We start from the raw sequence: 13,951 nt of genomic DNA on the forward strand, positions 1-13,951 counted from the left end.
GTATGTAGTACACTAGTCTTTGCCACGATGGTATGTAGTACACTACTCTGTGTCACGCTGTTATGTAGTACCAGCCTGCTAGCCCTGAGAGAATCCAACATGGTCAGAGTGTTTTTCAGGAGTGTTTGTTGGCATGTTTGTTTTTAGCAAAACCACTACTAACCACAGTCAACAAAAACAGTTGGTCACCATCATCACCATTTCTTCACCATCACTAAGAATGCTTTTATTAGCAAATTGTGCCTTTTAGTTGTCATGGTTCACTGTGTATGCTTGTCAATGAACGGCGGTTAACCATAACATTTAGCCTTTAGGCTTTCATCACGCTGCAGTCTGACATTGTCAGCTTTCAGGACATGGTCTGATTCGTTTTCTGTTCAGTAATTTACTCTGGCATGGCATAGCCCCTTGTGTTGCACACCTGTAACTCCAGACACAACACAGACGCAGACCCCCACTGGGCAGGTGCTTCTTCCTCCTCCTCTGAATGAAGTGAGTTGTAGCTGAATGAATTAGGCAGACCTGCCTGTGTTTTTGTGTCTGCATCACACTTCAGGCCCAGTCATCAATTTCCCATCACACAATATTGCCAGTCATTGTAGTTTTACCAATTGCTTTGCAGAGCCTGCTGTTATTTTGTTATGAAGAATTTTAGGTTGTTTGCACAGGCATATTTGTACAGTTGCTATTGATCATGATTGAATTGAATGGATGTTCATGGTGAAATATTCTCAAGTTTTATTAGGCACTTCCTTTAAAAGTCTGTAATAGTGCCAGGCTGTGTCTATGATAAACGTTTTCTTTTTTAAGTTGGTATGATTCATTGTAGACGGCACTCCACTTGCCGACAGGTTTACGGGCCGACTTAAGCTTGGCTCAGACTGCAGACATCACACAGACAGATCGGTGCTGAGCTGGTGCCTGTGTGTGAATGTATGAAGGCAGAGCTGAGAGGATTACACAGGCCTGATCTCCTCACTCTCCACTCAGGATCACCCTAGTGTGTGTGTTAGTGTGTGTGTTAGTGTGTGTGTGTGTTAGTGTGTGTGTGTGTGTGTGTGCGCGCGCGTGTGCATGCATCTCCCGCCACTACTACTCCACTTATCTGGTTAAAGAGGTCAAGTGGGTGGCAGTGTAAGAGCCTGTCCCTCCGTAGCCTGTCCCTCTGTAGCTTGTATAATGGTGGGCATTGAACAATATTCACAATATTAGGATGGGAAGTGTGTGTTGTGTGTTGTGTGATATTGTTATCCCCTTCCTCCCTGTGTATGTGTTAATTGTCCTACCCTTCCTCTCTCTTTGTACGCCTGTGTATGTGTGTGTGTGTGTGTGTGTGTGTGTGTGTGTGTGTGTGTGTGTGTGTGTGTGTGTGCGCGCGCCATGTAAAACAGTTCATTGCTGTATGCACTCTTGATGTGCATATGACCAGTGTGGCCCCTGTGTGAATGTGTAGACTTTGGGTCATTTGTACCTACATACATGTAGACGTGGCCTCTGAGCCTAAGCGGGAAGTGGAGTGGCCTTCACACTTCAGCTGGCCCGATACTCTGAGTCGCCCGCATGGTGTGCTCACAGGGCTGGACTTTGCCTCTCGCACTCTTGCACTTCAGTGAGCCGGACCTCACAGGAGAGAGAGAGACAAACTGACAGACAGACAGACCTGGGTCATGTTCAAATCCTACTCTTAAAAAGTCAGGTGCTTCTCCCTTTCTTTGCTTCTCCTGAGTAATACTCTGAACAGATTTCTCGTCTGTTCACTTTGCAGTCTTCAGCTGTGTGAAAGGCAGTACTTGGAGTCTTTTAGTTTCAGGTTTGAGACATGCACAATGCCAAAGATTGCCAGGTCATATTGTGTTCGTGATGAGCGTGACTGTGTGCTCTCAGTAGGTGAGCGGAAATGTGTTGCCGTTGTTTACTTGCACTTGCACTTGTGTGTGTGTGTGTGTGTGTGGTTGAGGGTGCTTGCCTGCTTCCTTTACCAGCTCCTCTTCTCCTCTTCTGTCCTCAGGTCAGTCTACAGTGTCTGGAGGGTTTCCTCTGCCTGTTCCATTGTGTGCGACACCTCCACGTCACAGCCTCCAAAGATGCACTGAAGTTCTGGTATGTGGTTTTTCCATTTAAGTAATTTGAGGTACTCGTAGTTTCTACCTTCCTTCCTTCCTTCCTTCCTTGAGCCAAAAAAGATGAATTATGTCTTAGATTAATTTGACATTATAGCTGCATTTATAAGCATAATGCAGATTTCTACAGACCATACAGTACAAAACGTATTATTATTCAGCAGACCTGAAAACTGACTTGCTGATAACCACCTAGTTATGACCTCATCTGATACAGTACATCTCTGAGTCGGTGCAGAACATGGCGGGTCGATTCTCCCCCAATTTTTGCCCGGAGTGGATCGCTGCCATAAGACTGATGGGCAAGGATCAGGAAACCGGGCACGGGGCCAACGCGGCGTTAATTAGCGGGGAGCAGAAGGAACATGACATCTCGGAGAAATCAGAGCTAGAAAGACCCTCTTTGTGGTACAGTGCAGCGTGGCCCTCCCTGCGCTCATCCTCATTAGCTTTGTTTTTCACTGGTCCTCCTAATCACTGTCATGTGATTAGAAAATTATCTAAGGAAACAAACAAAATCCCAACCACAGAGAGGGAGAGTTTGGTACATGAGAGGCCACAATCCAAGTGTAAAGGCATGCCAGTGCTGCTTCCCTCTGCTTCCCTCTATGGTCAGTTGTTGCCCAGTGAAATCAATTGTCTGAAGTTACTCCGGTAGGGAGAAATACCTCAGAGTTCTCACTGCTTAGATCCACGTGCTGATGATGTTGACCACTATACAACTAGGGTGACCATATCACAGACAATTGTTCCAGATCCCGGATTTGCACAACAAAAGTATTAATCTTCATTGCATTCATTTATCCATGCTAGTTAGCCTTATAGATTTTAAGGTACACCTGTGTATTCTGCAAATACAGTCAGACACCAAAAGTCATGAATATGTTCTTCTTGAGCTCTACCTATCCTTCCTATCTCACAGGCTCACACACATTTTACACACATTTCAAATCTGTACACGTAGAAGTTCATTACGCTGTGCAACATGGCCTAGTTACAAATCCGTCTTTAATTTTCTCTACCAAGGAGGTTGGAGGAAGTGGACTCGTGAGCGCAGCTTTGCCAATTTACTTTCGTTTTCATTTTAAGTCATGAAATGCAGCCTTTGGCCTTGTGTAGTCTCCAGGGGCCCTTCCAGTAAAAGCAGTGTTTTGCCTGACCCACTGGTCATCGCCAAACTAATTTGCTGATCCTGCATGGAACATGAATGAAGGGGACTCAAGAAAAAGTGAAAGTACTGATTTTGCTCTAGCATTGTTTCACCTCAAGTGACTTTTTTAAAATGTTGCATACTGCATTTTTTACTGTTTAAGAGTTGCACTTTTAATTTTAACAGGAATGGATGCTGTAACTCTATAACGCATTTTAACATTTAAAATCAGTACATTAGTGCAGAACAAGAACTGACATTTCATTACATCAGAGGGTCTCAGTGCAGAGTATTGTTTTCTCACAAGCAGCAGAGTTAGATCATAGGAACATTTGTTGACACAGTTGTTGAGGCCCTAATGCACTAATTTGAATGACGGGAAAAGTCTTAAGTCCAACTTGTCACATACAGGGGTTAAAGTGGGGGGGGAACGGGGAGGAACGCAGTTCCGTCACCTCAGATAAATGAATAGTAAATATATTCTTTCATACCAACCAGATAGCGCGATGATATTGTTAAAATAAATGGTGAGTTTATTCTTTGCGTGTACAGAGGTGACCAAGAAGCTACCCATTCTTGTCCAAAAAGTATTGCTACACAACGATACTCAATACACGGGTTTCCCGTTTTCCAACAAAACTAGATGCGCACGCAGCCGTGGGGCAGAAGACGCTTGGTGGGCGTCCACAACGTTATAAACCTAATAGTCGGCTGCTGTAAGCTACAATCGCAATTTTTTTTTGTATACCCCTGTTGTCTGAATGATCATTACATCTCATTTCAGACTATATTTCAGAGTTTGCCGTTCATTTGCATTATTTATATAACATCGTATTTTGTCATGCATTCCGTTAGGGATATTGAACATATTGAACATTCTCTAACCATCGTGATTTCGAATTGAAAAACTCATTTTATTCTTTTCATGGAGAGCACTGCTCTATGCTGTTCTATGGTGCTTTCTGCCTCCTAGTTGCGCACGCATGTTTTCGTAACGTTACATAGAAATGTTTTTCCTGTTGAACAGTCACTGGCTTTTAGGGTTCCCCCAACTGCCAAATCCCACTTTAATTTCAAGAATGTATTTGTTTACCTGCTATGGCTACAGTAATGGATTAGATATGGATTGGATAGACAGTTGACCTTTGTGTCATCGCCTCATGATTTTTTAGTTTCAGTTTACATGAAGGAGGGCACGCACTTAGCAGTCCAACTGAATGGTCTCAAGCAGACACAAGGGACCTGTTGTCCTTGACCCAACAGTCTTTTATATAAAGAACATAATATTTAGAGCTTGTCATAACAAAACATTTCATCATATAACAATAATACTCAATAACAGAAACAGTATACAATTCTCAACAATTATGTCATGTTACTCCTGTGTAAGGAGTCTTTGAGAGTTGAGAGACAGAGTTTGAGAGTTTTATATGTGGCCTTTTTAATAAAATTGCTAAATTGCACCTGTGATGATCTTGGGGTTTAAATAGCACAACAGACTTCGTCATAAATAGGACGCCTCAGGGGCAATTGCGGCGGTCACACCCGGTCATCATAACTTTTATGGTGCTGGTTACAGTTTAACCAGCCTTGTGACTCGTAGTGGTCATGGGGGGTGGTGCTCCACTAACACATGCAGACCCCTCTCCTGGGAGGCGGAAGAGCTCTGCAGAACTTTAAAACAGTCAATAGTCATAGCAGGTGAGAGTGGCGTCAGTATTTTTCTGATCACTTTGAGTAGACAGGAGTATCACAGTGACTCGCTGGTCACACACAGCACAGCCATAACCCAAGTGGAAATTGAGGACTTCACATGGTATATCCAAGTCATCTGCATGAACCTTTGTATTTTAACCGACCGGTATGTATACATATATATTTTTTGTTTGTTTGGGGGGGTGGGCGTGGTGAACATGAGCAGTGTAAAGGTCTGTAATGATGTCATGATTAATTTCTCTTAAGATGAATTTTTCCTAAGATTATAAATACATTACTGCATGTTCACTAAGGGCCGAATATTCATTACTGTTGTAATAAGGTCATCTATGTGCTGAGAACTGAAGTTCCTCACAGCCTTTGCCTCCTGATGGACAGTTAGTTACTAATAGCAGCCTCACGTGGTCTGGCCCCCTCCAAAGCAGGCCAGTGCTCTAACCAGGGGTTCACAAAAGACCATTATTTTAAAGCAAATGTAAAACAGAAGCCATTTTGATGCGAGGTGGCCTGCTGGGGGGAGACAAAGCAGAGAGTCTGAAGATGGGGATTTAAACAGAGACGTCCCACAGCAGTGACTGAACGAGTCTGTGTCAGTCAACTGAACTCTAGAATGAGAATGACAAGCGTCTATAAGAAAGTGTGAGTGAGTGAGTGAGTGACAGGCCTTTGCCGATGAGTAGGCATGAGTTCATTGTAAATAAACAACAGATATGTATGTGTCACAGGCTAGAAATATACACTGCCCACAAATTCAGTATCTTCATATTGGAGCTATTTTATTTTTTGTACATTGAGACTGTTTCAGCACTGAGTATGTTATGTGATTGGTTGGTGATGCTGGATGTATTTGGTGCTGATGGACTTCATTACTCTTTGACAAAAAATTAGGAGCCCTAAAGTTAGGACCAACATGTTATTTTTAGGAGCTTCTTCTAAATCAGCCAGTTCGGAGCTACTTTTAGCCTTGAAGATGCTTTGTGAAAACAGGCCCAGATTTATTTGGTGCTCCTTCCTCAAGAGCCCATTGTGTTGGTCATTATGACAGTGGTAGGGGTGGGGATATCGGTGTGCTTGAGTTCAGAGCTCTGAGCAGCGCTAAAGTGTCTCACAGCCTGTAGCAGTAGGCTGACCGATGATTGCCTCCTAGTGCCATTCCCAGTGCCATGTGACATCACATGCTTTCATGTGATGCACTGATCAACTCAAAATCTGGAAAGCTTCCATTTGAAATTCCGATTTAATGGAATTTGCACGACAGGGCAGAAAGCTTGCAGCCTCAAAACCTCAGGCAATCTGTGGACAAATGTGACGCAGAACTTGAGGAGCTCGATGGGATTGGGAATATTCCTCTTTTCCGGGATGAATGGAGCTGATCTCTCCCGGCCCTGGAGGAGCATTACAATGGTGCCGGTCTACAACTTCACCTCAGGCTTGTAGTAGGAGGTAGGCGTGGGGAATGGGCCGTGTCTTACTTGTGGAGCTGTGTAGTGGTTGGTGTGCAAGATTATGAGGGTAAGAGGCGTGTCGCATGTGTGCATGTGTTTCTTGCGTTTCCTCATTTTTTAGTGGAATTGGGGAATAGTTTGAATGTGAGTTCAAGCCTATTGCCTGCATTCAGAGGGTAAACGTGTGGCTCTACTAAGGAAAATAATTGAGTTGATCCATCAAGAAGTGTTTTTCACGGGACGGGGGGTTTCATTGGGCTCACAGTAGCACATGTGATGACTTGTCAGAAGAAGACCTAGAACGCTTCATCTAATGGGTAGAGTAGTGTCTCTATTCCCCTTAGTATTTTAAGATAAAGATTTTAATTATCTTTGAATTATGTTCCATATCAGTTACAATGCAAGGCTGTCCCTGTACTGCCTAGTTCTGAAAATACTTCATCACAGATACGTTTTCACTTTAGGATCTGATATGTAGTTTGTTGTTCTTCCAATGAAACGGGAAGACCAGACAAGACCAGACAAAAAGACAACCGAAAAAGGGCCGCAGGAACCGTGATTCTGTGTCTCATGGTTTGCATACACACTATCTCCCTAAGTAAGCATTCAATGTCTCCGTGTAACTGTTCAAATGCTCCATGCTAATCCTTCCTCTCCACTTGTCTGAAAGGAAGAACTGTCATGATTTTTTTAGGTAAAGCAGCCATGTAATTGCTAAATATGACTACTGTTCATTGATTAGTTTTCTGTGTTAAACACCATAAAGCCACATTTCAGCATTTGAACCAGTCTTTATGTTGGTGTTATTGGATGGCTTCTTAGACTTATCACATTGCGTGAAAGGTGATTTGTGTTCTCTGATGCAAACTCTCCTCATCCACCAGTTACCTCCAAGGATATGTAGGCCACTCCATCGTCTTTATATTCTTGTCACAAACAGAGCAAGTTTGAGAATAGATACAGTACATTCTAAAGTTTGCTGATGACTTTCATAGTTGGCATAGTCTACCATCATCTACACCAAAACCACAGTTATTGAATGTACTTAAGTTGATTTGTTGGAGAATTAAATATCTGGTTACTGTTGTTAATCGGTTGCACTTTCAGAAGGTACGTCAACATTTTTTAGAAGGTACAATATCTTATTGGACAAAACGTGTTATTTCCACATGTGCACCAAAATAATGACTTTTTTTGAGTTGGTGCGGTCCTTTTCTATTGGAATGGTGTGGTATTTGATTTGTCTTGAAGAAATTGACTCCAAGCCTTCTGAGGATTTAGTGTTTTCCTTGATGGCCCAAGGAATTGGTGCTCTAACAACCAGACAACAAGCTGCTTCTTCATTCCGATCCTGCCATGGCTCTCCTATGTTTTATATGTAATTTTAGAAAGAGAGACATTGAATCAAGGAATAGAGGTGTCTGAGGCAGTGATCTATTTAAATGTTGACCATTTTATATTGGGCTCAAGTTCTAATCATTACAAACTTGTCAAGGGTCCATCTGTGAGGAGGGTAATTTTGCGTAACCTTCGGTTACACATCCAAGGTCCCAGCAGCCTTCCCTGAACAGGATCCCTGTTGTGTCTTTTGCGCTTTTGATTACATTACTGCATGACCAACACTAGAGATGTGAATGCCTGAGCTTTGAAATGCATTAGGCTACATCTGTTACATCAGCAGTCAGGAGGTTCCTGGTTTGCAGCAAGGTAATCTTCCTCCGTTGATGTCTTGCTGCTCTCCCTTGCTGCCCCCCCTCCATTGGGGACTTGGATACCAGTTTTCATTGATGCTGCTGTTGCTGCTGCTGCTGTCGTTGTTCTGTGTGTTTTGTTTTGTGCAGAGTTGTGCCTGAGTAAAAAGTAGATGCAAAGTGTGTACTGTACATGCAAAGTAGAGAGAGGTTTCTAGAAGAAATTCTTCTGTATTGCTTTTTCAAAAGGTCAGTTTCAGATGATTTTTCTCAGTTTGGTTTACCTCTCCACGTTTCGTGTTGACTTCCTCTCGAGAAGTTTGGGCTGTTCCTCTGAAACAGTGAGGGCAGTGGAGGCGTGCCAGTGAGGAACTCTCTGCGTAACCTTGGTCTGAGCCACAGGCAGTGCCATTCTACCACAGGAAAAATGTGCATGGTGATAAACATAGATTAAGATATGACCTTAGAGGTATGAAACATTTTGCAAGAACTAGGCTCTTCCTCACTCTATGATGGATCTAATTGTGAGCATTTGTATTTTGGCAGATATTTTCTCAAGTCATTGGCCAATCCCCTTCCTATGCTAAAAATGTTGATAAGAAACCATGAAAGATAAGGCATGTTGCGCTAACTTCTGATGTGTGTGTGTGTGTGTCTATGTGCGTGTGTGTATGTGCGTTTGTGTGATTATTGTTATCCCCTTCCTCCCTGTGTATGTGTTAATTGTCCTACCCTTCCTCTCTCTTTGTACGCCTGTGTGTGTGTGTGTGTGTGTGTGTGTGTGTGTGTGTGTGTGTGTGTGTGTGTGTGCGTGCGTGTGTGCGCATATTCCAGCTTGGATATGAGCGGGGCCAGTAACACGCTGGCGCGGGAGTTCCTGACGGACGTGCTGCAGCTGTGCAGTACGGTGGCCCAGCGGTCGGAAACGCGGGAGGATGAGGAGGAGGAGAGCCACATGGTGGCGTTGGGGGAGTACCTGGTCCGAGGACGCGGCTTCCTGCTCCTCAGCACCCTGGACTCCATCATAGACCAGGTAGGAGCGCATTCACACTGATGACCTTTCCTGTGTGGTAACTACTTTACCCGGTTAGCAGTTATGCTAATGCATAGCATACCATACATAATATACCTAATCACCAGTATACCAGCGAACACACACACACACACACACACACACACACACACACACGCATACACACCCATACTCTCATGTGTAGACACAATCACACACATACTGTACTCACATACTTTACACACACACACACACACACACACACACACACATATACATACATACACACAAACTTGTGTTGGTTGGTCCAATCGATTGTGCAATCGATTTTCAAAGGTAAAGTGACCGCCCTATCACATACACATAGACAAACACACACTCTATGTGCACATGCACACATTCTCATTCTCACCCTGGAGAGTGACTTCTCACAGAGACGGATGGACGTTCTGATTCACCTCATCAGTCCGACTTTGTGTCAACTCGGCTAAATCCCCTCATGTTCTTACGCAGAAACACCTAAACCCACAAATTGATTTTCTGCTCTGATCACAGTGAAATGGTAATAGGTTTTGATTCAGTGCACTTCATGCAAAAACTCCGCTGAGACCTCCACTAATCCCTGCACACTTCTGAGTGACGGACCTCTCTCTCTCTCTCTCTCTCTCTCTCTCTCTCTCTCTCTCTCTCTCTCTCTCTCTCTCTCTCTCTCTCTCTCTCTCAGAGAGAGAGAGATTATTTTGCATTTAGATTGCATTGCATTCCCCGCAGATGTTTTCTGAGCCTTGTTCTTGCCTCTGTGCTGCCCTTAGCCACAGTGAGAAGCTGAAAACCCCCCATGACCGCAGGACTGTCGTCTTTGTCGAGTAGGTCCCCTACGTTGTTGTCATCCATCAGGAGCTGTTGACACCTCAGTTGTCAAGGCGGTTCCCACAGCAGCTTGATTGAGTCTTGGGACGTACCTCCGCCATGCAATTTGCAAACGGCCTGCCACTGCAAGCCCGACCGGAATTGGTAGATCAAGGCGCCAGATATGCTGGGGGCACAAGGGACCAGAATGTCCACAAACCCTGGCAACATGACATAGATGTAGGCAGCTCTTGGGGGATAAAAAGACAACATGAAAACAGAATGCCTCCATTTTTGGTCCCTGAACACATTTTCCATGCATTTTCTGTCAGTAATGGTCAAGATGAGGGATTAGATTTGGGATAAAGAACTCTCTTTTCACTCGTCATCATGAAGACCCAGAGGAGAGAAGTGGAAGCAGCTGATGGGATCAGGCCATCTTAATGTTTTGCTTGGAACTCACCAGCAGGTGGTATTTGACTCTCCTCCAGGGGGTCATGAGTGACAGACTCGACAAATCCACAGCAGGTCCACCACAGAGGCCTTTTCTTATACTGCCATGGTCAGAAATACACATGCTAAACATCAGTAACACTGGGAGAGGGAGACAAAGAGAGCGAGAGTAAGAGAAGAGAGAGAAAGGAAGAGAAGAGAGTAGAGAGAAGAGAGAAAGAAAAGAAAAGGGAGAGTCAGGAAGAGTAAGGAAGAAGCCTTAGCCATTCGCCTTTTATTTATCATTCCGAAGCTATACCTGTGGCTTTTCCCTGTGTTCTTAGGTTTAACATGGAATGATAATAATAAAAAAAAAAAAACAGGTAGGCTGTTTTTTTGTGGTGGTGTTAAGAGGGATGGCTCTTATGATGACTGTCGATTTGTCTTGATTTCTGTCTGGGTTAGTTTGCCTGAGAGAAATTGCATGACTGATTTTATTCATTCAGATATGCTCAAATCAAACTCCTCTACGTTCCAACCAAACACAGCTCTCTCTTTTTAGTTAATGCCAAAAAAAATAATTTCCTCTTTGATGAGGGAAATTAAGTAAATTGTGTTTTGGCAGAGATTTGTTAGATGAAAATTTCCAATTTAATGGATCAGAGCATGTTAATCGGCTCCATTGATGCTTAAGAGAGCATCCTCTGTTCCATCCTCTCTCCCGCCTTGTTAGTCCCCAGTATCTTCCAGTATGCAGTGCGTCCACACACAAATCAAGCCTTTTAAAAGAGCTATCTGGCTGTGCATTCACCCATTAGCACACGCTGCCAATAGCTCAGCTGGGTTCGGAGTCCTGTAGCCCTTTTTCATCTGTTTATTTTATTCCTGCTACTGTGCTGTTTGCTCTCGACTGCTATGTTGTATGTCAGGCGTGAGTCACCCATTGACACAACCAGGAACGTATTCACACCAGGCTTATATGAACAAATACTGGCACAGGTTCCTGAAACTGATATGAGGCTTGTTTCCTGTACCTGGATGGATTAACCCCATTCATAGACTCTAAGCCTTTTACAGTGGATATTTTTTTTATTGTTGTTCTTTTAGTCTAGGACTAGGCTTAATCCGTATGGGAAACCGGGCCATGATGACCACTGTGTGCTGCTTTGGTTTGGTGGTGATCAAATAAATGACTTCTGTTGTAGATGCATGAGAAGTGCAAGTCTAAATGAATGACTGCAGTCTTGGTCTTTCCGTCCTGCCGCAGTGAGATCTCTCCAATATGCCCTCGGATTTTGCCGCCTTCATCCAGTGTGTCCTGCTCTCTCTCGTTGTGTGTTTTTTTTAGTGAGACGCTGGTGAATCAGCCGTTGCTCATGGTCTCTGGAGTGCTGCGTCACGTCTAGCTCATTTGTCTACTCGGATGGCCAAATCTGATGAGCTTTTCTATTTTTCTTTAAGGAAAATAGCGTAGAGTAAAGTGAATGTTATTGCTGTTTTTTTGTGATTACAAAGGTCATGGGAATACCAATCAGAATGGAACCAACATGTTAGGAGTGGTCAATGAAAACTGAAAAAGAATACAGGGCTTAAAGTTCCCAGGCACTGTGCCAAAATTCAGGCATGGTCCAGGCTGTTTAAGATTGGAAAAGATGATTATGTAATTGAATCTGATAATTTCAGGCACAGAAATGTTCCCAGTTTTAAGCATAAACTGTGTAGGCCTAGGTCGTAAGCCCTGAGAACATGAACAATTTGATGAGTGGATGTTGCCAGGGCCCTTGTTTACCTGGGGTCACGTGAGGTTGCTGGCAAGGCCCCTGTATTTGCTTTTAATTCACACATCCAGGAGCAGTTTCTCTCCAGCCTGTGAGGAATGCTGGCGTGCTCTGGCGCTTCAGGGTGGAGCCGGTATTTAGGGGGATGTGCTTCCACACAACATGTCTACTTCAGCCAGTTCGCCAACAAGTTGAGATTGGTCTGAGGAAATCCGGGAAAAAGCTTTCGAGGAGTTTGGTTTTTGACCCACTGATGCATAGCATCCTCTTTCTGCAGCTTACAGCTTTAAGCTAACTTAAAGGGGGTGAGCAGTGTTGGGCTAAGGCAAATGGACAATGGATTTCACTACCCTGGGAGACTCCGGTGTTCTCAGGCACTGTGCCGGAATTAAGGCCTGGTCTTAGACATTTTAAGAATTGAAACTAGATAGTTATATATAGCTTTGAAAATGTCTGATAACTTCAGGCACTGATTTTTTCCCTTTTTCAAGCCTGGGGGAGACGACTATAGATTTTGATGATTCTGTGAGGCCCCTGTAAGGCTGTTCTTCAGAGATCGTCCAGAAAGACTGAGTGTGTGTCTCTCTCTTATCCTCTGTGTAGGAGCTGACCTGTCGAGAGGAGCTGCTGACCCTACTGCTGTCGCTGCTGCCACTTGTCTGGAAGATCCCCGTGCAAGAAGAAAAGGCCCCAGGTCAGTTCACATCACTGCTGTGCCCTTATGGGAATACCTGGATAATACTACGGTGTTAGTCTTAGTCTTTAGTCTTACTCTTATTCTTAGTCCTGTTCTTTTTTTTTCCTTGTCTTAGTTTCATCCTTTATTCCACTATTTTGTTTTCCTTCACAGATATAGATGTAAGTGATGCATGTGATTGAAAAAAAACAAAAAAACTTTTACTTGCTAGTTGACTGGGGTAAATTAACAGGACCTTAACTATTGACAGCAGTTTTCTAAAAATAAGCGATGGAATAATGAATTGTGTGCTGTGTGGGGCTGTGCTGTGCTGTGCCGTGCCGTGCTGCTTGATTAGCTTACAGGGCGTAAATGAGAAGCTGTTATACATTATGCATCTCCGTGCCTCAGTGAGGACACTCCTGACTAATTTAGTTGCTCAATAAAAGATGTGTGCTGGTTGGCCAAGCTAATGGTGTTTCATTCACTGGCGCAACTTGATCCATGATTGCTTTTTATAATTCCTCGAACAACTGTGGTCCACGGTTCCTAATGAATAGTTAGAGATTGTAGTGAAGGGGAAATAAACATGGCTTCAAAAACAGAGGGGTGGATGCAGTGACCGACTGACCTTGGGCCCATGAGTATTTAGTGGGGACTTGCTAATCTTTTCTAGCATGGGCTCGCTAAATTGCTGCTTTATTGGATTCTTCATCGATGCTCTTGTTTGTGTGCTTAATCTAAATATGTTTAAGCAGGCTAGATGCTGTTTTTTTGCTGAGTTGAATTATAGGTCTTAGCATGAAAATACAACACACAGATGGTATATCGATTGAGAGTCGATTTATAGACTTCTATGTAAATACAACACCATTTGGGATCACTTGAAAATGTCTCATTTTGGAAAGAAAAGCGAATGGAGGGTTCTTTGACTAAAGTAACATGATTCTCACAGCCCAGAGAAACGGATGGACAACATGGTTCATTTAATTAAAAACCCAACTTCAAACTTGTTTTATTATTGTATTGTTGTCTTGGAAAATAAGGTATTAATGTGTATATTATGTATAAACCAGATTTTG

The 13,951-nt window shown here is 43.4% G+C and overlaps 1 protein-coding gene across 6 annotated transcripts in view; it reads left to right on the top strand.

Annotated features, from left to right (window-relative positions):
- The window catches only part of lyst (lysosomal trafficking regulator), a 133,907-nt gene that overhangs the window by 16,580 nt on the left and 103,376 nt on the right, over positions 1–13,951 (top strand). For all 6 annotated transcript variants that reach the window (XR_006023359.1, XM_042065972.1, XM_042065975.1 and 3 more), the window contains exons 3-5: positions 2,009–2,100; positions 8,957–9,155; positions 12,797–12,887. Coding sequence is in view for 5 of the 6 variants with exons in the window: in XM_042065972.1 (XP_041921906.1) it covers positions 2,009–2,100; positions 8,957–9,155; positions 12,797–12,887 (382 nt within the window). In the remaining variant the exon portion in view is untranslated. The remainder of the gene's footprint in view (positions 1–2,008; positions 2,101–8,956; positions 9,156–12,796; positions 12,888–13,951) is intronic.

Source organism: Alosa sapidissima, chromosome 16 (assembly GCF_018492685.1).
Source record: "Alosa sapidissima isolate fAloSap1 chromosome 16, fAloSap1.pri, whole genome shotgun sequence".
Taxonomy (NCBI): Eukaryota; Metazoa; Chordata; class Actinopteri; order Clupeiformes; family Clupeidae; genus Alosa; species Alosa sapidissima.